Source organism: Entelurus aequoreus, linkage group LG03 (genome assembly GCF_033978785.1).
Source record: "Entelurus aequoreus isolate RoL-2023_Sb linkage group LG03, RoL_Eaeq_v1.1, whole genome shotgun sequence".
NCBI lineage: Eukaryota > Metazoa > Chordata > Actinopteri > Syngnathiformes > Syngnathidae > Entelurus > Entelurus aequoreus.
The window spans coordinates 19,236,659-19,252,569 of NC_084733.1; the positions used below are offsets into that span (position 1 = coordinate 19,236,659).

The 15,911-nt window shown below is 37.1% G+C and overlaps 1 protein-coding gene across 1 annotated transcript in view; it reads right to left on the minus strand.

Moving 5' to 3' along the window:
• aqr (aquarius intron-binding spliceosomal factor) overlaps positions 1-15,911 on the minus strand; it is a 121,596-nt gene that overhangs the window by 51,690 nt on the left and 53,995 nt on the right. Inside the window, exons 24-26 of the mRNA XM_062041426.1 lie at positions 11,860-11,970; positions 11,684-11,793; positions 4,885-5,020 (exon numbers count right to left, since the gene is read on the minus strand). Of these exons, the coding sequence (XP_061897410.1) occupies positions 4,885-5,020; positions 11,684-11,793; positions 11,860-11,970 (357 nt within the window). The remainder of the gene's footprint in view (positions 1-4,884; positions 5,021-11,683; positions 11,794-11,859; positions 11,971-15,911) is intronic.

Genomic DNA, 15,911 nt, shown 5'->3' on the forward strand with positions numbered 1-15,911 from the left:
AAACAATACACAGCAATACCATAACAATGCAATCCAATTCCAAAACCAAACCCGACCCAGCAACACTCAGAACAGCAATAAACAGAGCAATTGAGAGGAGACACAAACACGACACAGAACTATCCAAAAGTAGTGAAACAAAAATGAATATTATCAACAACAGTATCAATATTAGTAACAATTTCAACATAGCAGTGATTAAAAATCCCTCATTGACATTATCATTAGACATTTATAAAAAAATAAAAATAAAAAAGAACAATAGTGTCACAGTGGCTTACACTTGCATCGCATCTCATAAGCTTGACAACACACTGTGTCCAATATTTTCACAAAGATAAAATAAGTCATATTTTTGGTTCATTTAATAGTTCAAACAAATTTACATTATTGCAATCAGTTGATAAAACATTGTCCTTTACAATTATAAAAGCTTTTTACAAAAATCTACTACTCTGCTTGCATGTCAGCAGACTGGGGTAGATCCTGCTGAAATCCTATGTATTGAATGAATAGAGAATTGTTTTGAATCGGAAACACATAGTTTTTGAATCGATAATCGCGTTGAATCGAAAAAATTGATTTATAATCGAATCGTGACCCCAAGAATCGATAGTGAATCGAATCATGGGACACCCAAAGATTCGCAGCCCTAATACACATACACGATAACATGTAATATTTACAATATTTTGGTCAATTTAAGCATACCAGGAACGGACTGGTATGACAGAGCGCATAGCAACGATCACTACTTCTGCCAACAACAAAAACAGCATTGAGAACAAGTTCTGTACCACTAATCATGGCAGACTTTCTAAGAGGCAACGACAAGCCTGAATATACGAAGGATGAGCAAAAAGTTTTAGAAGCTGGGTGCTAAGGAGATCAAACTATAGTGAAACACTAAGCCGGCCTGCTTAGTGTCCAAAATCCGGCCCATGGGAAGTCCCAAGTTAAAAAGTTTTTTGTTTTTTTAATTGTTATTTTTTTAAATCTGTCTTTTCTAATGCATTTTCTACCGCTTGTTACTCTCGGTGTCTCCTAGCCGCTCAGGCAAATCCTATTGTCTAAAAATGCATTTTCCCATCGATAAAGTGACATCACGCTTGGAATATATATAAACACATTATATATATATATATATATATATATATATATATATATATATATATATATATATATATACATATATCTATATATATATATATATACATATATATATATATATATATACATATATATATATATATATATATATGTATATATATATATATATATATATATTCCAAGCGTGATGGCACTTTAATCTCCTGATGATTGAGGAAACCCCTCATGAAACAGGCCTGTAGAGATGAAGTAGTCTTGTGATTTTTTTTCCACACATACATATATTGCGCTCTACCACGGTATTGAGCACTATTTTTTTGGATAATCTAATTAAGACATATATATATATATATACAGTATACAACTTGTTATATTTATATATATATATATATATATATACATATATATATATATATATATATACATATATATATACATATATATATATATATATATATATATATATATATATATATATATATATATATACATATATATACATATATACATATATATACATATATATATACATATATACATATACACATATATATACATATATATATACATATATACATATACACATATATATATATATATATATATATATATATATATATATATATATATATATATATATATATATATATATATATATATATATATATATATATATATATATATGTATATATATATATATATATTCCAAGCGTGATGTCACTTTATCGATGGGAAAATGCATTTTTAGACAATATGATTTGCCTGAGCGGCTAGGAGACACCGAGAGTAACAAGCTGTAGAAAATGGATTAGAAAGGACAGATTTTTAAAAATAACAATAAAAAAACAAAAAACTAATTTTTTTTTTTTTTTTTTAACTTGGGACTTCCCGTGGGCCGGATTTTGGACACTAAGCAGGCCGGCTTAGTGTTTCACTATAGTTTGATCTCCTTAGCACCCAGCTTCTAAAACTTTTTGCTCATCCTTCATATATTCAGGCTTGTCGTTGCCTCTTACAAAGTCTGCCATGATTAGTGGTACAGAACTTGTTCTCAACTTTTTTAATCCAATGCGGCCCCCGAGTCAAAAAGTTTGGTAACCCCTGCACTAAGCCATTGTCCTAGCGTTAGCATTTAGCACTAGTGCTATACATTTATTCAACAACATACCAAAACAGTCAGTTATAATGTTCGCTTTCAATGAGATGCCAACTGATGCCATGGTTTTATCTTTCAGCACAAGACTTCAGCAATAGCATAGTCTTCAGGTAAAAAATACTAAGAAAAAATTATCATCTTTCTTAGTCTTCTGAGCGATGTCTTTGGGTCCAAATTAAAAGCTTGTATCCACTGATTTAGTTCCAGAGTTTAGTTGCTAATGTGTGGAATTTTAAGTTGACCCAACTTCTCGGCTTATAGCAACAACCTTCTACTGTACAGGTGAGAGACATAATTTATAATCTAACATTCACTTTTACAAACTCAGAGACGATTTAGTAGCAGCAGCAGAAGCAGCTAAATAGTTACATTACCTTTTGCTAGCGGCCGGAAAAGCAGTGCGAGGCGCTGTTACTACACCAGAAAAGTAGTTCCTCTGCGTTACAATACCACTGTCGCTATAGCTTGGGTAATATGCAGGTCAAATCCTTTCAATGGAATTATGTTGTCATTGTTTCAGGGTTTTATGGGTGGAATAGGTCAATCCCCATTACTTGCATTGTTAGCCACCTCTTGCTAGCAGTTTTTCATTATTTAGAACACACAGAAAAGAGTAAGACGTGTGTTCTCGTCTCGCACAAGGATTGTGACTAATGGGCACAATTCCAAAAAAGTACAGTTCCTTCTTTATAACAATACAGATGCCAATATACTTGTGGCAATTTCTCTTCTTGAAAGAGCAGCATTGTCCTCTTAGTATTTGCCCATTGCAAATTTTGTAGATCCCTGTCTGCGGGTATATATCAGATATATTAAAGTATGTCCAAGTCGCTGACATGCTGCCTTCGCTCCAGACAATCGCGTGCATCTTGCTTACATCATCACAACACCGTGTTTTGGCAGTGCTGTTTCTGTGAGTCTTACAGCTGTCAAAGGGTTACTTGAAGTCAATATCGGCCACATTTTTTCAGTGGCCAAATTTTCGGTGCATCACTAGTCAATAGAGCGTAGATAGTAGACTATCTAAACAGTATATCCATTAGGGCTGCAACTAACGATGAATTTGATAATCGATTAATCTGTTGATTATTACTTCGATTAATCGATTAATAATCGGATAAAAGAGACAAACTACATTTCTATCCTATCCAGTATTTTATTGAAAAAACCAGCATACTGGCACCGTACTTAGTGTGATTATTGTTTCTCAGCTGTTTGTAAATGTTGCAGTTTATAAATAAAGGTTTATTTAAAAAAATAAAAATAAAAAATACTAAAAAAAAATAAAAAAATAAAATTAAACAAAAACCTCTGCGCATGCGCATAGCATAGATCCAACGAATCAATGACTAAATTAATCGGCAACTATATTAATAATCGATTTTAATCGATTAGTTGTTGCAGCCCTAATATCCATTCATCAAATATCCATCCATCCATTTTCTACCGCTTGTCCCTCTCAAATATATTACTTAGTTTTTCCGTAAAAACCCTCGTTTTTAAGGTGTGGCGGCTTTTACTTTGTGTCATGATCAATTATACGAATGGGAAACCTAGATTCTGAATTTATTTGCCTGTGCCTTTTACACAGAACCCAATGAAACTGAATATTGAAGCAACTCTGGATGCACACAGCAACACGACATCCTGCTGCATAAATTGCTTTCACCAAGGACTGCGTGAGGGAAGTAAATACGCCTCCCCGCTTCTATCATGGATTTGAAAGTAAGCTGGAAAATGGCCAGCTCGTGAGATCATTGTGTTGATGAAGTTTACACAGCGCATAACACAGAAAAATATTGTAAATATATATCGTTATGTTAATTATTTCCTTCCCTCTATAGTCCATAACAATTATGTACTATTAGTCAGGACCTACAAGTGTCTACACAGCCTAAATGCTACATCAGATATGCCTTTAACTTTTTTCACAAAAGACAAATGAGAGTAGATAGGAGCGCTCTTGGGGAAGTGCTCCAGCTGTGAACCTAATAAAGCGGCTTCAACCAACCAGCAGGCAGCCTTGGTCTATAAATAACCTCAGTCTGAAGCAACTTTGACAAAGTTAGTTTGAGGATTAAGTCTTAATATACTATATGTGTCCATTGGAAAATAATAAAGATAAAACACGTCAGCTTATAAGTATTCTTTTTTTTTACTATGTCTTCTCAACAGATAGGAGCTACCACTTCCTCTTAAGATTGTTTCCAAAGGAAAACTCGATGTTTGATCCTAAACAATATAAGTACAGCAAAATTTGTGTGAAGTCTGTTTAACAGCTTTTCTAGCAGCAAAATAACACTGAAGGCATCTCCTCAACAACCCAAAAGGTTGGTGATAATTAGATGTCAGGAATAAACAGCCCGACACCATCTCTTGCGTGGTTATTTGCGGTGTCTCTTAAACACAGCAAAAAGCCTGTGGCATAAACACTTCAGTAACGTATTAAGCCTCAATTATGGGACAGATTTTTCATTTGGTAATCAATATCGTAGTACAGAGGATAAAAGGACAATCCAAAACCGCCCGAGACCACATGCTCCATAAATTATACAGTGAACTAGTAGAGATAAGACACTCAATGCAAGCGTACTGGATATTTCAAAGCTACACTGTACCTGGTATAGGTAGAAGTGTCCAGCAGTCTCACAGGTGTAGGAAACGTCACCAGGGACCCCCAAGCTCTCCTGTAATCTTCCCACTTCTCTGAGAAGCTCCAGTCTCCGAGCGAGGACGTAGTTGACTCTGCCGTACCTTTAAGGTGGATAAGCACAATGCACTCCATCAACAGTCTTAGATAAAAGCCTTATACTAATTCATCGTACCAATCACACAATGCCTAAGATTATGGCTATCAAAAATAACGAGTTAACTTGCCGTTGATGACAAAAATTGACCGCATTAATCATGTATATATGCAGATTAATCGCGCAATTTAATTCGACAGGACATGCTTCTTTACCTTAACCGCAGATTGGTTACCTGAAAAGGTGCATGGGTTGTTATACGGTCAGTGATCGGGTCAATGCATAGCAAGTGAAAAGATGAGTGAGGTGACTCCGACTGGTGTGCTGACAGGGCTGGGCGGTAAAATGATAATATATATATTGCAATACACGTATTTACTGTATATCAATGAAAATAATTCTGTTCGATAAGACGTTCAATTTTTTTTTCTTCTTCCCCGTCGGAAGAAACCAAAAGTTGCAAAACAAGGTTGCTTGAACAATAGCACTAGCTCTCTGGTAACCAAGCAATGCAGGAAGTGATCACTGAGTGACACACTCACTTCCAATCAGGTAATAGTATCAACTATCAAATTTGGTTGCGCCATCTTGTCGTGTCTCAGTTGATTCTTTGCATGGAGTGAGAAGAGAAACTACAAATGAGTGCGGCAGAGAGCGAATAAATTGTGGATAAAACAGGAACAATCCAACAGTATGACAGTTTTTTTTTTTACATTTTTTAAAAACGAACCCTAGTCAGAGCAATGTGGTCAGTACATTATGCAAGGCGGTCGTTCCCATCGAGACCGGTAATATCACACCACCTTAGCCGCGCTTACCCTGAAGAGCAACAGCTGTAACTTCCCGGCACTAAACTTGCAGAAAATATTTCTCATGTTTCTCTATGTTTACATTTTCACATTTTGCACTATTTTGTTACACTTTATTAAGCATTTCTTAAGTATTCCTTCATTTTAACAGGTTATTTTAAGTGTTTAATGTGCTTTTAGACGTTTGTTTACATTGATTTAGTGTTTTCCATGGTTGTGTTGACATTTCCTTTCCTTTTTGCCTTGATAGCTGAGGGGATTACAATCAGTCACATTTTAAATACAAATGTTTACATTTAATATATTTTTCTCCTGATCCTAATTTTAGATGGGTCATAAAAAAATATAAATTATCATCGATATTGATAAAACACTTATATTGTGATATGGTTTTCAGCAATATCGCTTAGCCTTACAGTATGTGCTTGCTGGCAAATCAAACCCCAAAATACACCCAGATAGGAAATGTTACTAAGTTTTGAACAAATAAATGACTTGCATTCAAGTAAAACATTTATGACCTTCTGACAAAATGTAATTGTGTCCAAATACTGAATTGTATTTATTAAAATTATGCGAATAATAACTTGTGATTAATCATGATTTTCCAAACTGAAACGTGTGATTAATCTAATTATAGAAACACAAAATCTTTCTACAGCACTAATTGAGATGATAATAATGTTACTATATTACAAGATTTACAGTAGTAAAACCATTACGAGAATAGAGCATGAACTTTTTTCATTCTCTCAAATTATTCTCATAAAACTGTAAAATTATTGCCGCATTATTACAATACAATATCCCTTTTTCTTGTATTATAACCACACTCTTTAAAAATTTGTATTTCACTCATGTAAAATATTCGCCCCCTCTACCCTTGTAATATCTGCTCCAAAAATGACTTAAAAAAATAAATAAATACATTAACTTAATCATCACAAAAGACTGACTTGAGAAGAGACGGGTACTTTTCACATTTGAACTGATACAGTACCAATTCCCAGTACCTGGTAATCAGTACCTTTTTGTGTTTTCATTTTATAATAAACATTAATTAGTTTAATATTAACATCTCTCTTTTTTAACATTCAACACTGAACTGAAAATGATAATGTTATGTACTAAAACGTGTTTCTTACACTTCTTAGTCTCATTTGCAGGTATGCATTCATCATAATTTGTCCTAAGTGTGTTGCTGTAGTCAGGAAGAATATTGTTGTCGATAATGCCGTTAAAATAACATATAATAGGCGGAAATCTATCCATGAAAATATTGAGAAGCTGCTGATGGTGTGTTTGACGGCGAAGCAGCGCTAAGGAAATACAATATTCATTATCTAAAAGTTGAGTTTTCTTTGTAAAGGAATGTTACATGTTAGAATTGCTGTACACCACACAAGAGCACCGATTACATACATATTAATTATTTCAAAATGCGATGCTTTTTCACAATACAAGTGTTTTAAGATAGAAGCTGAATCACAGAACCAATTAAAACTCGTAACCCGAGGTACCACTGTAGTCTCGTAAATGTAAATTTCATTCAAACTTAAAATGTTTTCCCTCTTATACGGTAATATATTGACTTACTTTTTGTAAAATGTCAACTTATTGCTTTAATGCAATATTTACAATTCCTTTTGACTTTCGTATCATAATAATAATAATCAATTCTTGCAATACTATGACTTATTTTTGGCCGGAAAAAATTAAGTAAAAAACTGGCGCATGACTTAGCTGCCTAGGAAGATTCACTTGTGATGCAGCTGCTCTCACAATGAGGTCATAGGTGACCACTCTTTATGTAGTTTATTATTGCCCACCACTTTTGGGTGGAAACACACTGCCCAACAACTAAATTTAGACATTAAGGCACCGAAAATCCAATTAAAAACTGCAGAAAATACATCACACCATTCACGGAGGCAGCATCCCATTTGTTAAGCATTCAGAGCCTTCCGTTTTTCATGTGGCACAAAATGTTAATTAAAACTACTTGCTGCTCTTGCTGGTGTCACTGGGGTGGAAGGAGAGTTGCGGCGCTCCTCGCATGTTACAACCCATAAACGCTGCTAGCTAGACCTCTTCTCTTCTTATGTTGGCTGCATAATTTAACACAAGGAACAGACTGCCGGGCCTGGTTACTATTAGGCTTCTATTCATTCACTAGTAGTCGAAAGCTCATCCTGATCGGCGTACACGAAAGCAGAAATGTAGAACCCTCCTCCCCTTTCTCATCTGGAAGTGCAGCTAGAAAGCCATAGGGAGCAAATTGCTCGGCGCTGCAGATGGATAAGGCGGTAATTAACGTCGCCTATAAGGGACACTTAAATAGCAGCAGTGTAAAAGTGTTAATATTCAATGACACTGGCCTATTTATAGTTAAACACTCCTTAAAAAGGCTTCTGGGTCATGAATATTGGTGCTTAAAAACAAGCTCTGACTGTTTTTATTAAGTTCGAGTCCCCAAAATTAACCAGCCATACATACAGCGCTTCCCTTTTTCCCACAATTTGTTATGTTAGAGCCTTATTTCAAAATAGAATACATTCATTTTTATTTCAGAATTCTACAGACAATACCCCATAATGGGACTGTGTTTTTTGGGGGGGGGGGGGTTTATTCTGCAAATTTTTAAGCAATAAAAAAAAAATCACATATAAATTACTATCCAAAGCCTTTGCTCAATACTTTGTTGATGCAACTTTGGCAGCAATTACAGTCTCAAGTCTTTTTTAATACGGTGTTCAGTGTTTCCCATAAACTGCCAAGATACCTGTGGTGGTGGGGGCGTGACTATGGGCGTGTTCACCATGACATCATCGAGTAATTTGCATAATTTACTACAATGACTACAAGGCTAAAAAAATTTATACTTACTAATTAATAACAGTTTTGTTTTAAACGTCCATCCATCCATCCATCCATCCATTTTACAATATAATTACAACACTTTATGTACATATTTATATACAGATTTGAACAATAAGTTATTCACTGAAATATATTTATTAATTGTGGTTCTTACAAAAAATATATTTTATAAAATATAAAAGCTAAAATGTCTCAAAGCTCTGCCCCTTTAATTAGTGCATACTAAATAATTTAACTTTAGCCTACTACTACAACCATATTATTTACCAGCAACATAAAGTGAAACAGGGGCAGAGGTGTCCTGCCACAGTCAGTAACAAATAAACAGAAAACAGTAGTGGCGGTAGATAGACACAGAGCTTCATCAAACATCTGATCCACTGAACAAAGAGCTCCAAAAATCTTGAACTTTAGACTGCCATCAGTTTTACTCCCTACACTTAACCATGTGTTTCCTACTGCCTGCAGACTTTGCACCCTTTGTTATATACACATGTTGTGTTTGTAATATAAATACATTTAATAAAGTCAAATACAAATAAGGCAACAAGAGAAGTATCCTACACTTCTCTTTTGTAAAGTAAATCTGAACAGCCGATATGGGCATCTACATCAACTATATGATTTGCCTGAAGCTGGAGAGGACAAAAAAAAAAAAAAAAAAAAAAAAAAAGTTTAAATTTTTATTTTTTTTATTTGTGGCGGACGTAATTCTTTCGTGGCGGGCCGCCACAAATAAATGAATGTGTGGGAAACCCTGGTGTTACAAGCTTGCCACACCTATCTTTGGGCAGTTTCGCCCATTCCTCTTTTCCTTTTCTGATTTGCAGCACCTCTCAAGCTCCTTCATATTGGATGGGAAGCGTGGGTTTTCATCCAGGATGTGTTTGTACATTGCTGCATTCATCTTAGTCTAGTCAGGGAGGTGACCAAAAAACCAATGCTCAATCTGTCAGAGCTACACCATTCCTCTGTGCAGAGAGGATGACCTTCCAGAAGGACAACAACCTGAAAGACTCTCAGACCATGACAAAATTCGCTGGTCTGATGACACAAAGATGTAACTCTTTGGCGTGAATGCCAAACATTATGTTTGGAGGAAACCAGACATCGCTCATCACCAGGTCAATACCATCCCTACAGTGAAGCATGGTGGTGGCAGCATCATGCTGTGGAGATGTTTTTCAGCGGCAGGAACTGGGAGGTCAGTCAGGATAGAGGGAAAGATGAATGTAGCAATATACAGAGACATCCTGGATGAAAGCCAAACGCTTCCCATCCTATCTGATGGAGCTTGAGAAATTCTGCAAAGAGGAATGGGCAAAGACAAATGGGCGAAACTGCCCAAGGATAGGTGTGCCAAGCTTGTGGCATAGTGTTCAAAAAGACTTGAGGCTGTAATTGCTGCCAAAGGTGCTTCAAAAAAGTATTGAGCAAAGGCTGTGAATACTAATGTATATGTGTTTTTTTATTTATTTACAATTTTTACTTCCATTTTGGAATAAGGCTGTAACATAACAAAATGTGAAAAAGTGAAGCGCTGTAAATACTTTCTAAATTCATTGTATTTTGCCATATTTGTGCATCCGTATCATAAAGACTGAGTCACGAGTGCTTTTAAGGCATCACACATCACTCCAACACAACAGAAACAGCAGCCACACGTCTTTTATTGGAACATTTTAAATGCCTTTATACTCGTTCATTTATTTTATTTTCTCTCGTGTAATTACCTATCAATCCCACTTAGTCATCGTGTCAGTGTTGTAAAAGTGCTTCATGAATAATTCATCAAAAGGGCCTAATATATGCCGGAGGTATAAAAAGGACATTACTATTGTATTAGACTGACAGTATTGCTTCAGTAAATGGTGACTAATGCAAAAAACCACAGCACTTGCCGAAGATGATCCCAATCCATTCACGTACAATCAGTTTGTCTGAGAAGAGTTAAATATTTGGTACAGTCCGCTGTCCTTGCTTAACCTTTACAATAAATGTTTTTAGACGATAGGGACAAGTTAGGAATATATACAATCACAGCTATTTTAGCTGTGTGTAGTAGAGGGTGAGTTACGGAGCATATCCAATAAGAACTATTGTCTTTGTGAGGTAGGGCTTTTGGAGTTTCTTAAGCTGTAGCATTTTAACAATTTACATGCTGCAATATGTCTTTGCCTTGGATAACGAGAAGACACGGGGAGCAATTAACACCACTATAAAAAACGACTAACTCGAAGCAACATTTGCAGGCGAGTCATCCTGACAAGTAAAGCGAGAAGAAAATTTGCACAATAATAATATTATTCACATTATAGATGCCTAGTGTGTTATACAGTTAGTTTTACTTTGACAATATTACTCAACATCTGAAAAAACATATTGGAATGTTTTAATTTCAGGTGCAATAATACAACACTAAGGTTAGTGTGAAATGTTTGACTTAATCACAGAGGAGGTCTAAAAAAAAGTTTTCAGCTGCAGTTTTTGGTCCCGCCCCCTCAGACTGCTGAACTTTTCATAGCAAATAATATGTATGATTAAGTCATCAGCTGATTCCCACTTGGAAGGATCTCTGAGCGCCACATAAACCCAACCGGTCGGTGCAATCTAACAGCTAATAGGTGATCTAAATTAAATGGATTGCAGAGCCGACATTTAATATCGTTTGGCAAATGCTTCTCAATGTGGTCTGTGGAGGTCCAGAGTAGTGACAAAAGGGCTAATCACTCTGAGGGAGGAGGTCTCTTACACTGATGGGGAAACCCTGAGAGGCCGAGGATGTCTTATGGAGATAACGATATGGGAGTATCAGGTGGTCCTGTCAGTGGTTTGGCGAAGGCTAATTATGTATGTGGGCAGCTGGGAAGCGTTTATATATACAAATAAGTGTGTGTGTTGGCTTTCACTGAGTTATAAAGGCCACACATGCGCAGTGTCTTGTTTGTTTATCTGTGCTTGTCATCGCCATCTGTCTTCACCTGCTAAAGTCCTTCTCGGTCTCCAGCTCCTCTTCTCCGTGGCCCAGACGCAGGAGGTGGCGCTCGTCAATGTCCAGGGCCATGATCTTCTCAAACAGCTGGTTCAGGGCCTGGTGGGGAAAGGAGCGGGGGAAGATGAGATTGCAAACTTTATTCGAGCCACACTGAGGGCTAACCTGGTTTGAGTGCGTGACAATGAGGGTCCTTTGCTCGGGAAAGTTGTGGTAGATGTTTGAAATGATCTGAACAGCGACGTCGGTCTTGCCCGTACCTGGTGGTCCAACAACCTGGACACAGAGCAGAAGTGTAAGCAAGCAGTAGCAATGAAGACTCCATGATGAAAATACAGCGGCATTCAAATGCTCCTTAAAGGTCTACTGAAATGCGATTTTCTTATTTAAACGGGGATAGCAGGTCCATTCTGTGTGACATACTTGATCATTTCGCGATATTGCCATATTTTTGCTGAAAGGATTTAGTAGAGAACATCGACGATAAAGTTCGCAACTTTTGGTCGCTGATAAAAAAGCCTTGCCTGTACCGGAAGTAGCAGACGATATGCGCGTGACGTCACCGGTTGTGGAGCTCCTCACATCTGCACATTGTTTACAATCATGGCCACCAGCAGCGAGAGCGATTCGGACCGAGAAAGCGACGATTTCCCCATTAATTTGAGCGAGGATGAAAGATTCGTGGATGAGGAAAGTGAGAGTGAAGGACTAGAGGGAAGTGGGACCGATTCAGATAGGGAAGATGCTGTGAGAGGCGGGTGGGACCTGATATTCAGCTGGGAATGACTAAAACAGTAAATAAACACAAGACATATATATATATAATCTATTAGCCACAACACAACCAGGCTTATATTTAATATGCAAATGAATCCCGCATAACAAACACCTCCCCCCTTCCGTCCATATAACCCGCCAATACAAATCAAACACCCGCACAACACACTCAATCCCACAGCCCAAAGTACCGTTCACCTCCGCAAAGTTCATACAGCCCAAAGTTACGTACGTGACATGCACATAGCGGCACGCACGTACGGGCAAGCGATCAAATGCAGCTGCGTACTCACGGTACCGCGTATCCAACTCAAAGTTCTACTGGTAAGAGTCTCTGTTGTCCCAGTTCTCCACAGGCCAATGGTAAAGCTTGACTGTCATCTTTCGGGAATGTAAACAATTAAACACCGGCTGTGTTTGTGTTGCTGCAGCCGGCCACAATACACCGCTTCCCACTTACAGCTTTCTTCTTTGCTGTCTCCATTGTTCATTGAACAATTTGCAAAATATTCACCAACACAGATGTCCAGAATACTGTGAATTTTGCGATGAAAACAGATGCTGTCCCAAAATCTACAATCCGTGACGTCACGCGCAGGCGTCATCATACCGAAACGTTTTCAGCAGGATATTTCGGCGCGAAATTTAAAATTGCACTTTAGTAAGCTAACCCGGCCGTATTGGCATGTGTTGCAATGTTAAGATTTCATCATTGATATATAAACTATCAGACTGCGTGGTTGGTAGTAGTGGGTTTCAGTGGGCCTTTAAATCGTAAAATAATGAGAATTTGTTGGCATATCTTATAAGACTTCCACACTGTGAGGATCTAAAGGTTCAACTCAAGTTTGTCTTGCTTTTTCTTTGGCCTTCAGGGTGTTGCCATCATGCCACAAATGTGTGATGATAACCACAGAACCAGAAATATGACTTGTGATCTAGGGATGCAACGGTAAACAATATAATGATAAACCGCGGTAAAATTCCAGACAGTTGGTAATACTGTTTAAATGTTTGATTATCCAAAAACCATCATTTATTAATGCTTTTCAGGCAACACGGCGTACTTCCCGGAAACAAAAACACGGCAGCGCCGGTTAGAGCGCACATGCGCCGGTTAGAGCGCACATGCGCCGGTTAGAGCGCACATGCGCCGGTTAGAGCGCACATGCGCCGGTTAGAGCGCACATGCGCCGGTTAGAGCGCACATGCGCCGTTAGGCTCGAGAAAACATGGACTTTGCTTTGAAAATGTTCCCTCTGAGCAAAGGGAGCCGATCGCTTCGTTTCACTTCATTTCACTCCCATCTACATACGTGGAGTCTCTGTGTGCTTTTAACAGCACATTGCTGTTATCAGATGACGACAGGAGTGGACAATGTTGGAGACAGACGCATTTGTCACACACAAAAAGTCTACATTGGAGGAGAAAAATACTTGATGTTGCGGTTTCAAGTCAAATGACCAATGTGGGAATATTTTAGCTTCAAACAAGTGAGCAAGACAAGCCCATTAACACAAGCGTCCAATTAACTGAAAAGAGATGGAACAAAAAAAAATGAAACCACCCTGACTTGGTTTTTCCAACTTGGGGAAAAGAACTGTACTTCAGGATGTTCAATATCTATTGAAGTGCATTCATTTCTATTATTTGTTAACTTATTTAGAACTACAATTTGCAATTCCGGTATGAATGCCCCGATTCTGAAGCTGAACTCAAATGCTGATGGGATGTGGAATGACTGTTAGAATAGTTTAAATGTTAAATGGTGAGTGGAGTGTGTGGATGGTGGAACGGTTCAAATCGGATTAGAAATGTGGGATATGTAGAGGTTTGTATATTGCCCATTCATTTTCAATGGGGACCAAATCCTGGTAATTCCGGGTAATCGGGGAACTTTTGGAACCGGGGAACATGCTGGCAATAATGTCCAGGGTGAGCGGAGTATGTGGATGGTGGAACAGTTCAAATCGGATGGGAAATGGGGGATGTGTAGAAGTTTGTATATTGCCCATTCATTGTCAATGGGGAGAAATTCCTGGAAATTCCAGGAAAACCTGAATTTTGGGAAAGAGAAAACTTGTTTTGCCTTCAATATCTAGGGTTAATAGTGGGTGTGGATGATTTAAATGTCCAAATCGGGTAAAATATTATGCATACATTTTTGAATTTTTGGCATTGTAGGACTTTGACTATGTCCATTCATTTAATTGGGAATTTCTTGGACATTTTGAAATTTGGGAAAACGGGAATTTTTTTAAATATTGATTTAGCACAATTGTCCAAGATGATATGAATGGGTTGGTCTTGGATTTTTCCGAATTGATTGATAAATGTTGCCGTAGTAACTCGTAAAATTTAGAAATGGTATTTCGGAATTCTTAGAATTTCAAGAAAAACCGGGAATGTGTGTAAAAAGAAAAATAGCAATTTGTCTGTACCAACAAAGAGAAATGTTTTAAAGGTGTAATGGTTGGAATTGGTTGAAAAATGTGGACTGTGAAAACTTTCCACCAAGAGGTGAAAATAGGGCTTCGGAAAACCGGGATTTCCTGGTATAAAATGTTAACATGGTAGTTTGATTGCACAAGGTGTTGAAACGGAACGGTTTGTATCGGGTGAGAAATGTGGGAATTGTGCAAATTTGAAAAATGGCCCATTCATTTTCACTGGGAAAAATATCCCGGAGAACCGGGAGTTCTGGGAATTTGGGATATTTTTTTGAACATTTATATTGGTGAGCACACACGAGCCAAACGTTTTGATACTTGAACGGTTCATTTGGGTATTTGGAAGAATAATACCCTGAGAGACAAGTTGAAGAAATGGATGGATGGATGGATAATACTTTGATGCATTTTTGGTGTAGAAAATTCTTGACCATCCAATAACAATGGTAAAAACTAACCAGAAATCAAAGTTTACTGTACTTGAAAAAAAGACGATTACGGTTACATTAGTGCTAAAGTTGGTCTGAAAACGCTGAAAATAATATTGTTTATCTGCAATAATTTGTGGGACAATATATTGCCTAGTAAAATATAATATAGAACCAGTCCAATTGCTAAAGCGGATATACAGTAAGTTATCAATAATACAATTGGATATACAGCATAAGTCAGATGCATTTCATCATGCATCATAAGTTATGAGTGTTTTCATAGAGTGATTAACTTATTTTTAATTTTCGTGTTAAAAAATGTTAAAACGCATGATGCATGTGATAAATGACCTTTAAACAGTGCTTAACTTATTTTTACACTTCTTTAACAGTTAAGAATTGTTACAAACATTGACCCTGGGGAATGTTTGACCCTGGAACGGATTAATTCAATGCCCATTATTTCCTTTGGGACCTGAAAATAGAGTTGACATTGTTTGACATTAGAGGCTCCATTCCTAGCTAAACTGAAAGAAGCATCATCATCCTTTGAGTTACA